Raw genomic sequence first — 19,548 nt, forward strand, 5'->3', positions numbered from 1 at the left:
TATTAATGATTAATAATGAAACAGTCTTCTGCTTCAGACAGTTGCATTGTAGAGGTTTTGATGATAATAAATTGCATCTTTTGCTTTTTCACTTCAATTTAGAAAATCCTTACAAATGTGTCTATAAATTATTCATCTTTTCTTGTTCAGAATGGGTAAACATTTCATATATGAATTTTCTTTTCCTCTGCAATGCTTGCTATCATATTTCTAAAAACTTGATTACTTTTCTTGTAAACATTTTTATTTTTTTGCTATTTCATCTCCACATACTGCAAATATTAAGTACCTAACACCAAAGTATGTTTAACACAAATTAACAATGCAAGCAGATAATATGATGGAAATAATCGATTTTTGCTATTTGACCTAGGTTCCTGGTCAGATCCCGTATCCAGTAGCACTGCATGTAAATATTGTCAATGTACCTCAGCCAGCTGCTGCAGCTATCCAGGTAGATAACTTGAACCTTATTTCAAGAGTCAATTTCTTAAATATTTGATAAACTAAAATGCAGACATTGTACATTAAGGAAACATTTTAATGTATTAAGTGTGGTGAAAAGAAAATGGGGAAGGTTGGGGAATTCTAACATGGCTAATAATTGCTCCTTCTGAAGTGGATTTTAAATGCAGTACTTGACATGTTGGTGTGATGGCCTTCACTTTCTCCATTTCAAATGTCTATACTGAAATTCAGCAGAGACTTTGGTAGTGGAAAACACAATTGACATTTGTTTCATCTTGGAATCTAATTTGGCTGTTATAACCACAGGTCGGCAAACCATGAGCATTTTAGTTGCTACATCCTATCAGACCTTTATCTTTTCTTTTCCCTTAACTCTTAATTTCAGAGACACTATAATGATGAAGACCCTGAGAAAGAAAAGCGAATAAAGGAATTAGAGTTGCTACTAATGTCGACTGAGAATGAACTGAAAGGGCAGCAGGCATTACCAGTAAGATTGTCACTGTGTGCTTGGATGGAGGGATAGCAGCCTTACCCCAGTGCTTGTCTTTTTAACTTGTTACTCCCCCTCTGCCTTCAGTACTAATCAAGGCTCTGTATTTCCATTTTTAAAGGATGAAACATAGCACATATGTAATCTGGATCTGCTTCGTAAATTCTTTTATTGAAAAAAAAAAAATTGCAGGTATATTACTTGGTAAAGTGGGAGCAGGATTGGGCTCCATAACATGATGTGATATTGGAAACATGATGATTGTACAAAAGTTGAAAATCCTACAGACCTTTAATCTATAACAGGATCTGTGTTTCTGAAAGTGTGCAATGCTTCATGTGATGAAAATGTAGTGCCTGTGCATTAGGTTTTTCTTCTCTGTTGTATTCTTTCCTTCAGCTGTGTTTTATACGCTTTGTAAGCTTCAGACTTGGTGCATGTTTGAGAATTTATTTTACTCCTCTGAATAATGTTAGATTCTTCATAACTGCATGTGTGGAGCAAGTGCTGGCTATTACTGAATTCTCAGACTTCATTGTATATGCCATTGGATGTTAATGTGTGAAAACCCTTGTGTAACTACTTAACACTGTCACCAAAGCCAAGAATCCCCAAATCATTTTTGAAGATAGGTGATAGCCAGCCAGCAGATTCTTTTTTTTTTTTTTTTTTTTGGGTAATATTTAAAAGAATAGTAAAAGAATTGCATGCATGATACGTTAGTTTGGCCACTTTTTAACTTTAGTTAATGTTTTGCAATTTCTTCTGTTGCATGATCACACTGGAAAGAAACTTCTGTTAATTTGTTCTTCTGCTTTCCTAACCACATTGATTTGACAGCCCCTTCATTGCATTGGTGTAAGCTGTAGCATTAGACAGGGATAGCAGAAGAAAAGGAGATAATCAGACAAAAGCAACTCTAACTCTAAAAACTTTTAGCCTTCTACAGTGCTGAGCGCTCAGTAGGGAAATCCTGCCATCTCTTGCTTCTTACAGAAAAGGACTTTTTAAGCACTTGAAATAACAAAGTATGAATTGATTATGTGCTAGTAATGACATATGCCTATAATCCTGGAAGTAAATTATGAGGTAACTTTGGGATAACAAATACAATGCCAGTATTACTTAAAACAAGATCTTGCACTGATGAAAGGAAACATCTTGACAATTGTTTCATAGGCATAAGCTTTTAGATGATGATGCAACTACTTTTATCTTTCCTCCAGTGGCATCTGACACCTTGTGCAATTTAATTGCTAAGTTCCTTCTGCCTTTCCCCCCTCCCTTTTCTTCTTTTTTTTTCTTCCTTCTTCCTTTAGACACAGAACCACACATCAAACTACCCCGGCTGGCACAGCACCACAATTGCTGACAGTACCAGGACCAGTGGTGACAGTGCACCTGTTTCCTGTTTGGGGGAGCATCACCACTGTACTCCATCTCCACCGGTGGATCACGGTTGCTTACCTGAGGAAAGTGCATCCCCTGCACGGTGCATGATTGTTCACCAGAGCAACATCCTGGATAATGTTAAGAATCTCTTAGAATTTGCTGAAACACTCCAGTTAATAGACTCCGTAAGTAGACTCGCCGCCTCAGGTGGATTTGTGCATGGTCAAGGCGTAAGGGGTGAGGAGCTGGGGTTGTCCTAAATGTGGTCATTGATTTTTTTTTTCCCGAGTAACTTCAAGTTGCTCCAGGATCTGAAGCTTATCTTCTGACATGACAAAATTCAGCTGCTTGCAAATGAAGCCCTCAAGCATGGATGCATAGGCTTTTTGTGGGTGTCTCCCTTTCCTGCTACATCTTGGAATGGGAGTGTGAGTTTTGGCAAGGTACACAGTAGGAGCTTGAAACAATCTCTCAATTTTAAGTCTCTTTATAATACAATCAGAGATACCATGAAAAATTTTAATGCAATGATATTTATTAATACTTGAAATGGCACGTGCCATAGGTTTGGGTGTGGCCGCTCATGCATCATTTTCTAGAATTTTTAGCTGTAGCCTCAATAGCTGCTTTTTAAAGTTTAAGAGACTTGCTTTGGCATATGTGAAGGACTGTAAACTACATTTAAATGTCAGGTATGTCACTGACAATGACATGGACTGTCATTGCAGTCTCTGGGATACTACATGTAAAGAAGTAGCATGTTGAATTACGTTTGTTGGTGGCAACCTCCTTCAGAAGCAAAGATGTCTGCTTCATTTGGTATCATTTCCCTTTCAGCACATCCAGAGCAACATTGCATGTTAGAAGGAGGCCAGTCTTGGTCTACAGCACACATGTTTTTTTGTAACAAAAGGCACCATCATCATACCAGGCAGAAAACACTGGGCAAGCAAATAGTAAGGACATAATTTGACTCATTCTTAGGGATTCAGTTGCCAGCAACACTATTAGGATGTCAGACAGTTTGATAATATCAAGGTATGTATTGAAAACACAAATTGTGTCCACAGTGTTGCTGCTCCCATGAACAGGGTCAGGCTGAATTGAACTGGGAAAGACTTTGTTGTTGCTGTTGGTTACAGACATATCCTAGCGCTGTATTTTCATGAGGTGGCACTATACACTGTCTTATAGCTCCGTGCCTCCCACGTTGTTTCAGGATCCTTCATCATGGGGTGATCTCAGCAGTTTTGAGTTCTTTGAAGACACAGACACTCCGGCTAGCAGAGCTCCCTCAGGCAAAGTCGCGCAGCTTCAGCAAAGAGGGCCCAGTGCTTGTAGACCTCAAGGACAGCCCACCACAAATTTGAGCAAAGTCATGTTGAGTCAGGGCTCTCTTGGCTCACCAAAGACCTTATCTGCCTCACAGGGCAGTGCGGCTCCGTGGGTCCTTCTTCGCAAAAGGAGAGGGCACTGCAGCCCCTCAGCCAGTGGCCACGGTAGCACCTTGGTCCTAGCTGACGTCAGCAGCTCAACTCCTCCTAAGCGCTCCCCTGTCAAAAGCCTGCCCTTCTCTCCCTCGCAGGTAGATCAAGACTTCTGCACAGATGTTACTAATTCTCAAAAGTCACCCCAGTCTTAACAATTTAGAAACTAATCCTTTGGAACAAATGACTAATTACCGTTGTGCTTGTTGATTTCACTCCATGTTTGAATCTTCTCACTGCTCCTAGTCTTCACTGCTGAGTTTAGTTAATCAGCAAGCTAACTGTTGATTCTTGTCTTTTAAATTCATCTGTGGGGCTTGGTATTTTGTGTTTTGGGTTTTTGCCTTTTTGGATCATTTTTGTAGGGGAGTGTGACTACTTGCTTTACTCTTGCTGCTAACTCCAACTACTACAGTTCAACATTTCTGATCATCTGTGATACTTTCCATCTCTGTCCACTCACAGTATGATTCATTGACCTAGAAAACCCCAAACTGCATTTAAATAGCATTCAGGTTGTGAGACAAACTGACAACAACCAGAAAATTCAAATCACACTTGCCATCCTCTGCCCAGGCCGTGAGAGTTGGAGTGGAATAGGAATGAGGAGGAAAATGGCCTGGCGTGCACTTTGAAATTCCTGATGATGGTTGCTTTGTTTCACAGCTGTAGCACTATTTAAAAGTGTTTTGGATTTTTTGTTTGTTTGTGTTAGTTTGCTTTAGTCTTTGATGTCAAAGAAACACTATATCATGAAGGATAGTAAAAGATTTCATGTAATGATTACCCACTGTATTTCCCATTACTTATTAGCTATTTTAATCATATGTAATTTTTCCAGTGAAAGCCAGATTTTCTTACATGCCACATTTTTATAAAGTGACAGAATCTAGAAGGGAATACATTGAATTGTTGTCAGAATAAAGGATACCACTATGCTCGCAGGTTTGTAGACTAGAAATAGAAACAATATTTTAGATTACTAGGTAGAGCACATGCAAGAGCAATTTTCTCCAAACAAATAGTGCTGCCTCTTTTCCAGTCAGCTGTTTCCATTACAAAGTATTCCACGTTCCCATCACAGGTGGCAGCTTTCATTTTATACTCTGAAAATGAAGTACTTTCTTTTGAGACAGATGAAAGGAAATTTATTTTCCTGTCATCAACACTTTCACTGCCCTAAAAGCCCCTAGATGCCCCATATAAATATTTGTGGAATTTAACCCTGTTTCCTGTGGGTTTGTTTTTGAAACATCCCTTGCTCATTTTCACCCAGTTTCTTGGGCACACTGGTCTTAATTAAAATTTATTTGGAGAAAATCCAAATTAGGCTCTGAAAGTGGTGGAAAGTTTTTCTCATTGGAACAGAGTGTCATTTCCTTTAGAATTTCCCTCTCTAGCTTCCTGAGCTGAACCATTGAGTATTTTTGGACAATGTAGTCAGGTACCCCACATACCCCTACTCACATCATAGGATCAGGAGAGTGACTCATGTCAATCAGAAGAAAATAATTTATTTTTCTTTTGTTGAATGATGTCAGCTTAAGAGGTCTGCCATGTAATCTGGACGTTCCTGTTAATTTTTTCTTTCCACATGTGCAGTTCTTAAACACCTCATCCAATCACGAAAACTTGAACCTGGACAACCCTGCACTTACCTCCACGCCGGTGTGTGGCCATAAGATGGCAGTTTCCACCCCGTTCCACAGGGACCAGACTTTCAAAGCTCAGAAGGAAAACCATGTGTAAGTCTGTTGTCTTGTCGAACTCGTGAGGGTCCATGTCTTCACATTTGTATGCAACCAAAGTGCTGGGTCAGCATGTGCTTTAGGCTGTAAGGGGATGGGTTTAGATTAGATACAAGAAAATAATTCTTTACTGAGAGGCCTGTGAGGCACTGGAGCAGGCTGGCCAGAGATGTTGTGAATGGCCTATCCCTGGATGAAGCCCTGGGCAACTTGATCTTGTGGAAGGTGTGCCTGCCTGTGGCAGGGTGTTTGGAACTAGGTGAACTTTAAGGACTGTTCCAACCTAAACCATTCTATGATTCTATGCTTCCTGCAGAGTTGTTTGTTCACACATTCAGATTTTTCTGAGTTGGGAGTAAAACTTCCACTTTATGACTATTGAGGTGGGTTATCAAACCATGCATATAGGTTCACCAGTTTTTAAAATAAAGCCATTACACCATATCACAGTCAAATAGATGTTCTGCTATAAAAGCAAAATGGATTATAGGATGGCAGGGAAATATTTTCCAAAGTCTTACAACAATACCGCCTGTATGCATGCATTTCTGTAAAGAGCTAGTATTTCCAAGCATCTTCCTTTAAAGTTCCTCTCCTTCTTTTTAAAGTTTCAGGACTCCAGCAATCAAGAGGTCGATATTAGAAAGCTCTCCAAGAACACCCACTCCATTCAAAAACGCACTTGCAGCTCAGGAAATCAAATATGGTCCTTTGAAGATGCTGGTAAGAAGGAAACAATGATAAAAGTTGCTTTGATATTAGTGCAGAGGGATGTTCTGGGACTTGGATATAACGTTTCTTTCTTTCAGCCTCAAACTCCAACTCATCTTGTAGAAGATCTGCAGGATGTTATCAAGCAGGAGTCGGAGGAATCTGCAATAGTGGCTGGGCTACATGAAAGTGGACCCCCTTTGCTGAAGAAAATCAAACAAGAGGTAAATCTCAAACTTACCTGAGGCAATTTAATTCAGAACTCTTTGCTGAGAAACTTATAGCAATGCCTTTTCTATTAAATAGCTGTGTCTGTTTTCCTTTCATGTAAGCCCCAAGATCTTAGTGTCGGTTCCATATAGTACACTAGGCATGTCTAATTCATCTCCCATTGATTTCCATAGAAGTCTTTCTGCTGTTTTCAGCAGGGGTTTGCTTGGGCCGTTCTAATGCAGTTTTCATTTGAAACTTAAAAAGAAAAGAAAAATTAGACATGAATTTGGATTGAATCTTTCAAATATTGGTGAAAAGTATAGAAGAACCCCATGGGGACCAAGCTCCATGGAGTGACTTAGAAACCTGAACATTTGAGGACATTGCATTATATTACTTTGTCACTAAAGTTCTAAAAATACATTTATTCTCAATCCTTTCTAGGAGATTAAACTCCTGAATACTGACAGAGCACTGAGTGCAAGTATTCAAAGTTTTATTAGATGGAGGTTTTTTGGAGAACCTTGAATTTTTTTTTTCTTCTGCAAAGAGCAAGGCTGCTATAAAAGATCTTACTGTAAACATGCATTATGCACCTCTGTGAAGAATATTTATTCATTTTGTTAAGCAACTGACAGAAATCTCCTGGTCAGTTATGTGGTGGTTGAATCGTGCCTTTTCTGCTTTCAGGTGGAGTCCCCAACAGATAAAGCTGGAAATTTCTTTTGCTCAAATCACTGGGAAGGAGAAAACCTGAACACTCAGCTCTTTACACCTGGGTCTTCTATGGAAGATGTGCCAGTAAGTATAAGTTTTCACACCATCAAAAGAATTCTTTGTTTTACATCTCTTCGATTCTTAAATGCAAGAGAAAGAGAATATTTTTTCTGATTTTCTTCACAAGTAGGCTTTATTCCTTATTTCTGTGTAATTTTCCTGTACTAAGCATAAAAAGCAAAATGCTACTCTTAATTATCACTCTGATACCTATAGAAGGTTTCAGAAGTTGCAGTCATTTTGCAGCCCACAGAGTTTGAAGAGTCTGCACTTGGAGGATGCCTGCACCTGTGTGTAGAAATTACTAGATCATGGAGTTAAAAAACTGGTGAAAGAGAGAGAGACACTCTCTCGTGGTTTTTGCAAAGGAGACCTTGCATGAGCACAGTTCCCTTTGCATTGCCAGGACTTATGGACTATTCAGTGTTACTGTTACTCTTGAATTTGGGATTTTCACTGGATGGAAAACCTTTGTACAGGGCAATGGTCCTGCAAAGCCAAGTCCCAGGGACACCAGGCTGAGGTCTGCTCCTCATCTGTGGCTTTGCCCAGTGTAGGAACTTCTGCACTCAGCCTGAGTTTACTTACAATGCATTCCAATTCAGGTTGTTCTCATGAGTTGCTGAAAACCTTTTTCTTTTTTATTTTTTCTTTTCCTGTTCAGAATCTTCTTACCAGTTCCATTTTAAAGATGCCTGTGTCTGAAGATGATGATACTTTTCACAAAACAGTCACAGTACCTAGAAACAGGCCACTAGCTAGTCCTCTACAGGTAATTATTCTTTGATAAAAGTATCCTCTGTATATAAAAATACCTATATGAATCCATATAGATATATATATATATTGCTTTCTCACAGACCGATTTTAAGTTTCGAGTGTTGAAGAATGAATGTTCAGATGAATGTGGCTGAGGATCTCACTTTGCCTGCAGAGCACGAGGGCACAGTGGCTACAGCCGAGCCAGGAAGCTAAACAGGGCAGAGCCCTGTGTGTGGGGTGTTGTAACTCAGCTGGGTGCAGTGCGGAATTGGTAGGACTAAGAATTAATGTGGACCAGAGGGTTTTTTTCTATAGCCTTCTTGTAGGTGGCACTGCTGTTTTGGAGATTTGAGGGGTGTGGTGGTGGCCAGAACTTGTGACTGGCCTTGGGGTGAGAGGAGAGACTCTAGCACTGCTGGGTTGGCACAGGGGTGGCCAGTGTTGCCCATTCAGCCCAGCACCAGGATGGCCTTTCCCCAGTGAAGGTTAAATGTGTAATTGTTGTAACGTAAGTCAGATGTGAGGCTGGGGTTTATGTGTCTGTGCTTTTGCCAAGTATTAACAAACACAGACATTTGCTGTCATTTAAAACAGAGCTGTTGCACAGGGGCTGATCCAAAGCCCACCAACGTCATTAGCAGCCAGTTTGGCAGCTCTTGTGTACTTTAGGTGAAACTCACGGCAAGTCATTCAGAAAACAAAACATAATTTCTGTATTTCCAAGGTAGATGACTAAGTGATTTTGTAGCCCTTCTCCACATGGGAGAAATAAAGGAAAGTGTCTCATTCCCCAGGGTGAGTCACTGTCAGGAAGGAAATTGTAACTCCATAGTTCCTGACTTTCAGACAGATAGTCCACATGCCTAATCCTTTCTTTCTTCCATCTTTCCAGAATTTACATTAGGGATTATTTACAGTAGGAAGGAATGAATACAGGCTGGTTTTGATGAGGCATTTCTAGCCAGGCATTAAAAAAGGAGATAGTAAAATTTTACACACATCCCCATTTTGCACAGTTTGACATGGAGTAGGCTTGTATTTTGTGCTGCATAATCATTTGATGTAAAACATCTTTGGAGAGCAGGGACTAGGACTCCCCTTGGCATGGGGGCATCTGTAGGGGCCAAAGACTCACACTCAGTGTTGTTTATCTGCTCTTCCCTCATGAACTGTGTTTCTTGGCTGCACTGTGGTAGACAGCCAAGAGAAGGGTTTGCAGATCCACTGCCCCTGATTTAGTGCTTAATTCAGACCTACCTCATGGCAAAGGAGACTGGGTCTCCAGCTTTGCAGGGGGTTCCTAGAGCTCCCTGGTGGGTGCATGGGAGGAGGCTGCTGGTCCCCAAGAGCTCAGCCCAGCTGCGTCCCAACACCTGCCTGTGAACCGTGACCCCAGCCAAACTCTGGGCTCCTTCACAGATTTAGGGCAAGATTTTCAGGTGGTTAAGCAGCATGGGCTGTGTGTTGTCCTGTTAGTGGTAGTTGCCTGCACTCTGGCTGTAATAAAAAAGAAGGATCTAAGAGGTCTGTAAAATAGGATCTTTTGATCTTTGGTGTACCGGTGTTATGTTTCCTGCTATCTAAAAATATTTTCTTTACAAGCTGCTATAAACGAAAGGGCTTGTTTAACCTTCTGTCCTCACTCATGCTGATTTTGTTCAGGAAGTTTACATGAGTCAATTTGTGGATAGTTCTGCATTCAGTTCTTCAGTCCTTGCTTAGGAAAACGATGTTAAAAGTCAGGTGTGCTCATTGTTTGGATAAAGAGGACCTTCTCTTAAGTAGGAACTGAGTTAAAAAGGACTTCCCAACTCCTCTCAGTGTTTAAAGTGTGTTGAACTGAAAGAAAAAGTAGTTGTAAAAAGCCCCAAAATGAATAGTTAGTAGGCAGCTTCTTGGTTTACTAGTATGAAGGTAAAATTGTTCTCTCTGCTGGTGGAACACTGAGTTTTTCAGCTGAAATGTAATCTTAAATGAAGAATGAGGTTTGGGGTTTCTCTGATGGTGGCAGAGACAGCTTTTTCGGAATGAAATACAGACTTTCTGTAACAATGTAGTATTGTCTGCCAGTGGCTGCACTCTCTGGTTTGGACTTGGTGTCGTGGTTAAAAGTAATGGTAAAGCTGCTTGGCTTCATGTCAGAGGGGAGGAGTGTGGCCCCGTGCAGCTCAGAAAGGATGTGTAGTCTGGCTCTGTTTCACACCAGAAACTGCTGCTGCTCTGTCCCTAATGCTTCCCCCCCTCCACCCCAGTGTAAATGGACTCATGTGACTTGGGCATAGCATGTCTAAAGGGTGCAAAGCCATGGAAAACATTAGCCTTTGTGCTTGTCGTTGTTTTTGCTGTTTGCTTTTTGTACATGACCAGATTTTGGCACATCATGGTCCTATGCTTTCTGCCCTTCCTGGCTTAGAGTTTGGTGTCTCACCCTCATACATGAACACATGCATGGACACAAACAAATAACTGGACTAAATCCACTGATCCCATGAAAGCAGACATTAAGCATGCGGGAACTCATGTGGGTGAAATTTAATTGTGTCTGCATATGTTGACATTGCTGCAGTTAATATTTTGGGCCTGATCCAACTGTTCTTACTTAGGCAAATTCTCATTGACTTCAGTCCAAGAGAGAATTACAGCAATCTCTGTGCCCTGGGATCTGTGCATGGAAAGGGAAGAGAGAAACAAAGACAGCACTAAACTTAGGAGGTTTTTTTTTAAATGGAGTTTTTTTTTATATTGGTTCCTAAAATTCCATTTTCTTTTAAATTTGAACTTAGAAAAGAGGGAGACAGTATATTTACCAGGCCACAGTTTTCCATTGCTTTAATAATTTGCACTACATTTACACAAAGATATTCGGCTAGGGATAAACTGATCAAAATCCTTGATTACTTATTGTATTGCTGTTAAGTTCCAAAGAAGGCGAGAGTAGCAAATGTTCAAACATATCTCTGATGATATTTTTTACTGCGTTTTGGATACCCGACTGATCATATGCCATTCAGTAAATAGTAGCCGATGACCATATCAGATAGCACAATATGATGCATCATCACTTAGCAGGAACAGCATGTTGCATCATTTGGCATGTGAGGCCAGGTAGCTCCATGTAACACCACTGGAGTTTGGTGCTGTCCATGTTGTACAGAACAAAGTGAGAAGAAGCCTCCATAAACCCAAGAAGAGTTTGGGCTTTATCCTCATTCAATCCCCTGTTAAGTCTCCCTAAGACATTGGATGTAAAGGCAGTTTTGTGTAAGATCTTTCTGGCAAGGTGTGGAGGTTCAGCCAGCTCTTTTGTCCTATGTGACAAATCTCATGGTTGTGCATGGAGCATTGTCAGACTGGCAGGAACAGGAATGTCTCACCAAACCCACATGTTGCCTTGTGGTAGATTTACTCTCCATTGCATGGATCTCAAATATTTCTGCTTTGTATTCATGGGGTTAGTTAAAACCTGTATTTTTGCACCCTTTATTTTTGTCACTTAGTTGCATGTCAGGGAGATTTTGGCCTCACTAGCAACTTTTCCAAGGGTTAAGGTTTTGGGATAACATACTCCAGTACCAAGACAAAAAGATGATCTGTACTGAGCATGTGCTTGAATTTTGCCTTGTAAGAGGTTACATAAAAACCCTTCTGTTTATGGCCCTTCCTATGTAAAAGTTAAATTTTATTTCACATTATGTTCTGCAGCAGTACATAATTGAAACTATCCTAACATAGACATTTTAAGATAGAAAAGTAGGCTAAATCACAGACCTTCCACCTAACCCTGCAGGCTATCAAAAGACACCATGAAATGGAGCCTTTTAAGAAAATAGCACTGCTTTGATATCTTCTTCCCCCAGTAACAAAGGAAACAACACAAGGTAGAAGAGCTAAAGAGAGCTAAAGAGAATGTTCTTCAACCCCTAGCTCCTGTCACTTTCCATTTTTTTAACCACAGACTGACACATTTCAGCTCAAATTTCCTGACTTTCAGCAGTTTGTGTAGCCATTTTCTTCAAAGAGTAAGTTTAAAGGATTTTAAAGCAGTTACTTGGTTAACCTTTTTTCAAGTGTTTGAGCTGTCATGAAGCTTAATTTTCTCAGTTTAAAAAGTGAAATGTTGTTTTATTTGCAGCTGGTTCTAAGATAAAATGGCCAGGAAGGCAGCATGGTCTTCTGCAACAGCAGGTTTTCTCTGTTTTTCCTCCATGGCTTTTTGAGTGAGAAAGGTCCTAAAATCTCATATTTTTCTTTGTTTAATCAAGGGAGAGGGGGAAGCATGCTGTGCTTGAGATTTGTACAGCAGGGGAAGGTAGCCCCAGAGGTTTCTCTCACTTGTGCTGCCCCTTCTGTCCCCAGTGAGTGTTATGTACAGGAAGGAGATATGCTTGCCACAGCTGAGGGAGCCAGAGAAGGTTCAAAGTTACAGGCCAGTCATTGCATGTTTTCCTCCCAGGTCAGCAGAATTTGGGTTGCAAACAGATTGGAAGTTACAGCTGCCCTGAGCTGGTGATGGTCTCTCAGGAAGAAAAGCGCATTCACAGCAATGTATTCTGATCTGTGAGGGAAACAAAAAAAAATTATTACTGGAGAGGGGAAGAATATCCTAGTATGAGTTGCAGATGATTAGCCCACTTCCATATCTTGTCCATTCATCTTACTTGGGAAGCTTATGTATCTTGAGCAGGAGTTTTATCTGAGCAAGAACTTCAGGGTTAGGCTCTTAAAAATGCCATCAAATAGCTCTTTCTAGCTCTGGTATCGTGCTTATAACAAAGCTGAAAAGTTGGACCATCTTATTCTTTCACATTTAGGAAGCTGTATTTCTGAGCAGCACAGAAAGCCCCAGAGTTTAGGAGAAGTCTGTCCTGTGCCCCAGAGGAAAGCCAGCAGCAGGGGTAGAAATAGTGGTCTGTCTTGTCAAATGAGATAAAAAAATAATTTATGGTCACTTTATTTTTTAATTAGTCTTTACTGTCGTGCCAGTTCTTCATCCTTACAGAATAGAAAGCCATGTTATTCATATGCTGTCTATTGTATTCTGCTGGGAAATTGTTTTGTTTAGTGCATTATTTTACTGTTTCAGGAGTGCTGCATTTCTGTTGCAAGCCTTCTTTTCAGTGGCACATTCTGCAGACAGTCTATACCATGTAATCTAAGGGAAAGCTAGCAAGAAATCCAGCTTTTTGCAGCAGGAAAACACAATAAGAGACCTTCTAGTAGTCTGAGCATTTAAAATATTTTAAATCCACTAGCTTTTTTAAAATTATTTTGAAATACCAGGAAAGCTTGGCTAAATTAGTGGTAATGTTTGTAACACCACTAGCTTTGCTGGAGTTGCTGAAGCTACTTGCCAGCAGAGCAGAGATGTAAAATCTGTCTTCTAACACAGTTCTTTGCCCAAGGATTTCTACTGGACTTTCATCAGTTTGGGAGCTCAGCACTGCAGGACTGCAGCAATGTTTGGTTTTGGCATTGGCTTCTAACACAAAAGGTGTTGTAACACAGGAGCTTTCTTAAGCTATAGAGACAGCACATGAAAAGGCAGTCTGGGCTACAAGAGCAGAAGGACTAGTTCTGTTAGAAAAGCACCTTTCCATATTGTTTTCTTCCCTTACTCTGGTCTGTTTTCTCTAGATGGTCCAAGTTTTTATTTAAAGTGCTTTAACTGGATATCCCAGTTACAGCTTTGACAGTTTGTTTACAGTTCATATTTGCCTGAGGGCAGTTGAAGGCATATTACAGGATAAATAAGGTAGTTTTGCTGCCAGGAGAAGGATGTACTGGTAGGATTATTGAGGTTAAAAAAAAAAAAGGAGAGAGAGTAAAAGAAAAAGGACAGGGAGAATGACATAGCTGGAATTGTACCATGGATCTGTAATTTAATCCTATGAGAACTCGTAGCACTATACTTTCTTCTCCCCCTCCACTCTGTGATTTAACTTAAAGAGAGAAACTGCTGTGTTTGGAAGAGAAAAATACAGTGGAAGTTGTGGCTGAAATGGTTTAAAGTCTTTTAATTGACAGCAAAATTAAGACTGGTCTCCTACCCTGTGAGGCAATGAAAAAATTGTGTATGTGGAAAGAATTTACTCTGGAAATCACTTTCACTCCCCACCGGCTAGGAATTTAGGTGCCAAAACTAACACCTCACTCTTAGATGACTGAATTTAGGCTGGATGAATCCACTGGATTAATGAAAACATGTCCATCAGTTTTGGTGAGGTATGGGTCAGGCCTTCTGGCATCTGGTTACAAAGATCTTGTTTCCTCCCATTGATTTGCAGAGTTAGACTTGTAAATGTGGTCAGGAGGATGCAATGAGCATTCTGCAACAGGAGTGTTCTGGCTAGGGTTTCTGTGCTGTTTCCCTGCAAGCCTGTAGCCGTCTGCCTTCTTTCCTTCTGATACATTTGTTGGGTACTGCTGTCTGTGGGGCACTGCCACTGTCCTGTAACAGAGCCCTGTCAGTAATTGCTACCACCTTGGTGTGGAAGGAGGCATTGTGGCATCCCTTTTTACCCTTTTTACAAGGAGCTCCCATAGCTGTGTGTGACCAGGCCCAGCAAGGCACTCTGCCTGGGTTGTAAGACCCAGCACACCATGCCAAGGAGGGAAGGAAAACTACTCCCATCAGGATGAGTTTCACACGTGCCTCTGGCACTGCGCTGCAGGGCTGGCAAGGCACAGGCATTGTGCTTTGTTTTGCATTGGCTGACAAGAGTCAGGGCTTCAGACAGAAAATGATTAAAAATACCCACTTAAATGTTATCCGAGTTCCCCAAGGGTAGAATGGAAAACTGTGTTAGTAAATATGCTGCATCAGAAAACAGAATACTTTGGATCCAATTCTTCTTTCTTCACTGGAGCAGAGCTCTCACCATCATCACCCAGATGCAAAGTTAGCCTCTTGTTATAAGTTTGTCACAATAGGGAGGGGGGGAAAGTGTAAATAGTGTAATTTACTGGGAAAAATAATACATGGATGAAAACTTAAATGGCCCTACAGCAAAGCTGAAGTTGTTTCAAGCAGGCTCAAGTGAAGGGTGGAGCTGGTCCTCCTGTGCTTGCTGTGCCTGCTGCCCAGTGCTCCCTGGGGCAGCCAAGCCCAGTGGGAGGGCAGAGGGTTACTGCCTGCCTGAGCAGCTACTGCCACACTGACATCAGGCTAAAGATGAAGACCAGGCTTTCCATGGAATGAGTGACATGTAGCAGCCTGCTGAGATGTTGGTGATATCAGGATACAGATTTTTTTTTTCCTACTAAGCACATGGCTGTTAATACAAAGAGCTCAGTGTAGATACTAACAATTAAGCCTAATTTATGAAATAGGGACACTCCTTACCTGAAGTTACTTATCGTTTTCAGAAATTGACATACTGTGACAAATGGACTTCTCCTTACATAATTTCAGTTATTTCAGGGACTGCTGATCTCTAATTTCTAGACTGGTCCATTGAAGCTTTGGTGGATCACAGGGAAATACTGGTTTGACACATTTCTGTCCTTGGAAATAATGGATATATGAGAACTATCATCTGCTTTTGAGGTGTACAGAAAAAATCCAACTTCTAAGAAGAACCAATGGCTTTATACCAGGTATTAATTTGGTTCCTCATGCAAATACCTCTAAAACAGCAGCGGAAAATATGCACAGGTGCCTGAGTCTCACTGAGGATCAATAGGGAGTTGTAGGTTCCCAGCTTGTGTAGGTGCCTTTGAGAAAGTTACGCTGGAAGTTGTTTAACGAAAACATGAAAGAAGCTGTGGTGTGTTGCATGCGGGTCTGTGGCACGCAGAAAGTGTGTCACACCTGCTTTCTGGCATATGCCCTCAGCTGAGCCATAGCACAAGGTCTACAGCTCTAGAAAATAGGTGTATGGCATGTCTGTTCACAGATGCAGCTTTCCCACAAAAACTGCAGAAACTCAATGATTTGAGGCCTGACCTGGTTCTCCTTCAGGAAGGGAACTCCTACTGAAGTTCAGCAGTCTTGCTTGCAAAATGGCATTCAGGAGAAGAGGCAGCATTTGGAACTTCCCTACAGAGAAGAGAAAGCCATGTCTAGGGAAGCCCAGCAGAAATTTGCAGAGAAATTTGCACACTTGTTTAGTTATTCACTGGGTTTGTCCCTTTCAGACTGTAAGGCCTCCAAGGCACGAACCTCGGTCCCTCGTGTTTGTACTAGTACCCTGATTAAGGCATGTCATGTGAAATTATCTGTATTTCATAGTTGCCCAGCCTTTTACTATCCATATGTCTCAGATAACACTGTTTACAGTCAGAAGAGCATTCTGTAAACATTTAGGCCAGAGAATAATTTAAGGATCCTCTTGCAAAGTTAGCAACTAGAAGTTGGCAGAAAGAGCCATGGGCATGCCAGGACAGTTCTGCAGATGGTTCGCAGTCCACTAATTATGATTCGTACAGTGTCCTAGAGGTTGGGAAGGCTTTGGACATCTCTTTGAACAACGTAGTTATCGTACTGCAAAGATGATCCTATTCAAATGCAATGGAGAGCTGAGAAAGGTTTCTCTTGACTTGTCTTTGCTGGTGGATCCTGAGCAAACACCTTCTCAGTATTCAGCAATGCTGGGATCCCCTTGTGGAAAGATAAGCACAATTGTGTGCATTTTTGGAATGCAGACTATTTGTACAGCTAACGGTGTGATAATAGAGGTTTTATTCAGGTCTTACAGAAAGTTTCAGTGTGGAAAGGCAGACACACTGGCTAAGTGAGAGAGTTCAATAGAAAAAAATAAAAGCGTGTATCCTGGTAAATTCCAGGAGCTTTGAAATTTCATTGCTGTTTATAGCTCAAGGCAATGAGAAATGTCTCACATGTGTAGTGAGTAAATAAATACAGCACACACAGCCCTCTGCAGATAGGTTTATCTCGTTTTAGCATTATACTAAATGCTGTCTGCAACCTCCATAAATACCACAAGAAGTGAAATGGCTTACATGATAATTAAAAAGCTGTTTCTGCTGAGAGTCGAGCCCCCCTCCCTCCTCCTCTGCCGGAGGAGCTGTGTTATTGGGCGGGTGCTGATCGCTGCACACAGGTAGAAAGCAACTTTGAGCGCGGGAAACCTCGGCAGCGCTGGGCAGGCTGTCGAGCTTGTCAGGTCCCTTTAGGGAGCTCCGGGACAGAGCAGCTGCATTTTTAGAATGTAGGTTCAGCAGGAATTTGTGCATGGTCATAACATTGAATATTTTAACTGTGCACTGTAGCTGGTCTGTGCTCTGTTGACGATAAAGTTGGCTTGCCAAGTACATTCTCATTTAGACCTTCCTAAAGGATTAAAGACAAGGCTGTAGCTATGGCTACAGCCATAGAAAAGACGCTGTCTGAAAGAGAAGCAGGAAAGTTTGGATCTCCTGGGGTGTCCCCTCTGCAGATCATCTGGTCTATCTGCCTCTGTAGTTAGGAACTGAGAAGTCAGGGTGACCTGTTTTTGCCTGTTGTGTTGAGATTTCAATTTCTCAGCAGACAGGACAACATCCCACTGCCTGTTCATGGGACAGTTAATTGTCAGCAGGCCTCGCTTTGGCTGGGACTATGGATAAATCACACAGCACTCAAACTAAATCTCTCTCTCTGCTAATTTAGCATCTGAACAACACCTGGGAGTCGGCGTCCTGCGGGAAGATTGAGGATCAGATGGCTCTGACAGATCAGGCACGCAAATACATGGCCACCTTCCCCACCCGGACTCTGGTGATGTGAAAGGGTCGACGCACAGAGAAGCATTATGGTTTTGAGAACACTTCACCTCCACTGGGAAATTCCTGTTCCTCTGCATGAGAACTTTTCATGAATGGGAGAAGAGCCTATCTTTGTTGTGGTACAACAGTTGGGAGCAGCACAAAGTGCATTTAGTCACTCAGCATATATATTCTTGTTGGATTTCACCCAACTTAAGAGTTTGTGTTTTTTTAATGATACTTGCCTAAATTATTAGGTACTGAGTTTGAATCGGTAATTAATGATCTTTAATGCAGTCTTATAATAAAGATAATTTTTCTTGTACTTTTTGAGATCAAACAGACTTAATACACCAGTATTGTTATTTCAGTGATGTGCTAGTCAGGGGTGGGGTTTAGTTTGTTTCTTTTTTTATTTTTTATTTTGTTTTGTAATAATGAAAGAGCAGGTACTCATACAGATATATTTTAAATCACTGAACAAAATTAATTGGTGTAAAATACCGAAGTGAAAAGCATTACTACAAACGCTTGTCTGTGCAAAAGGGGAAAGCTGATCAAGATCGTGAATGCTCAAACATCCATGCCTCTTGAAATACTCCTTTCTGTTTTGGTTCTAGGCCATTATACATTGTGTGTTTCTGTTGGGGGGGGGTTATTAGCTTGCTTTAAAAAATATTACTGTATGAAACATAGATTTATGAGAAAAATTATATTTTTATTCAGTAATTTAATTTTGTAAATGCCAAATGAATACTGTGTTTTGCTGCTACAGACCTTAGTGTGTAGACATGCTGCTAGTGTAAAAGAAGCAGTAGAGCTTTATATGGAAAAAAACAAATGTTGATGTTAGCTAATTGACTATGCACTAGCATTTCAGACCTTTTTGTTTTAATTTTTTTTTACATCATTTATAATTTTTCCCCTTTTTTTATAAGCAATATTTTTGAACACTGTTCTTGGGAGATTTTTATTTGTGTGGATGTGTTGTTTTGTTTCTCATTGGTTTGTAACAGCATGCATTGCACCTTCATATGTTTGGGAGAACACTGTCTTGTTCATGTTGTCTCTTTTGTTCCATGTCTAGCTAGTTGTTCCCTAACTTGGGTCTTGTGTACGGAATCAGGTTCTTAGAAATACATGGTTCTTTGTACTGCCATATCAGATCTTTATTGATATGGCACAACACTGATTTTATTTTATTTTTTTATTTTTTTGTGTTTTTATAACAGCCTCTGACTTTGCTGCCTTAACAGCATTTGGTGCAACTTTATCTGCACTTAATTTTTTATACAACAATGTACTGCCTTGTAGATAAATAAAGTGTGTTCTTTTTTACTTAAACCTGCATGGCCTCCTAATCTTGTTTGTTTTCAGTTTTTTGGCGGTGGTGTTAAAAGCAGCAATCAGGCCAAGAAGGTTTTTCCCAGCCAACTTAGATAAGCAAGGAATAGAGTTTTGCAGACCATAGCCTCAAAATCCTCGGTTCTCAGTGATTGTTAAGGAAGTGGAGGGAACACTGCACAAAACAGTGAGTACTGAGCATGTTGTGGTCTCAGGGCACATCTCTATTGACGCCAAAGTACAGGTCAGCTTCAGTCAGTGGGAGACTCACTGCACCTTTTGTGCAAAACTGCCCTTATCCCACAGTGCTGGCTAATTTATTTTTTCATCTAAGGACAATCAGGTCAGAAACCAATTGAATAACAGAAAAATATTCTGGAGTTCTTGTAAGTGTAGAACAGGCTTTTTTCATGCTTGTCTTAAGAAAACAGGGGTGAGAGTATACTTT

General features: G+C 40.8%; 1 protein-coding gene across 2 annotated transcripts in view; it reads left to right on the top strand.

Moving 5' to 3' along the window:
- MYB (MYB proto-oncogene, transcription factor) overlaps nucleotides 1-19,093 on the top strand; it is a 28,217-nt gene extending 9,124 nt beyond the window's left edge. The window contains exons 7-16 of one of the 2 annotated variants that reach the window (XM_068184542.1): nucleotides 374-454; nucleotides 854-958; nucleotides 2,281-2,538; nucleotides 3,573-3,938; nucleotides 5,443-5,585; nucleotides 6,197-6,311; nucleotides 6,398-6,523; nucleotides 7,203-7,313; nucleotides 7,954-8,061; nucleotides 17,662-17,921. In XM_068184542.1, the coding sequence (XP_068040643.1) occupies nucleotides 374-454; nucleotides 854-958; nucleotides 2,281-2,538; nucleotides 3,573-3,938; nucleotides 5,443-5,585; nucleotides 6,197-6,311; nucleotides 6,398-6,523; nucleotides 7,203-7,313; nucleotides 7,954-8,061; nucleotides 17,662-17,778 (1,530 nt within the window). In that variant the 3' untranslated portion in view covers nucleotides 17,779-17,921. Of the gene's footprint in view, nucleotides 1-373; nucleotides 455-853; nucleotides 959-2,280; nucleotides 2,539-3,572; nucleotides 3,939-5,442; nucleotides 5,586-6,196; nucleotides 6,312-6,397; nucleotides 6,524-7,202; nucleotides 7,314-7,953; nucleotides 8,062-17,661 lie in introns of both variants that reach the window. The other variant, XM_068184543.1, reaches the window with a different exon arrangement.
- The last annotated feature ends 455 nt before the right edge of the window (nucleotides 19,094-19,548 follow it).

Source organism: Anomalospiza imberbis, chromosome 3 (genome assembly GCF_031753505.1).
Source record: "Anomalospiza imberbis isolate Cuckoo-Finch-1a 21T00152 chromosome 3, ASM3175350v1, whole genome shotgun sequence".
Lineage (NCBI taxonomy): Eukaryota > Metazoa > Chordata > Aves > Passeriformes > Viduidae > Anomalospiza > Anomalospiza imberbis.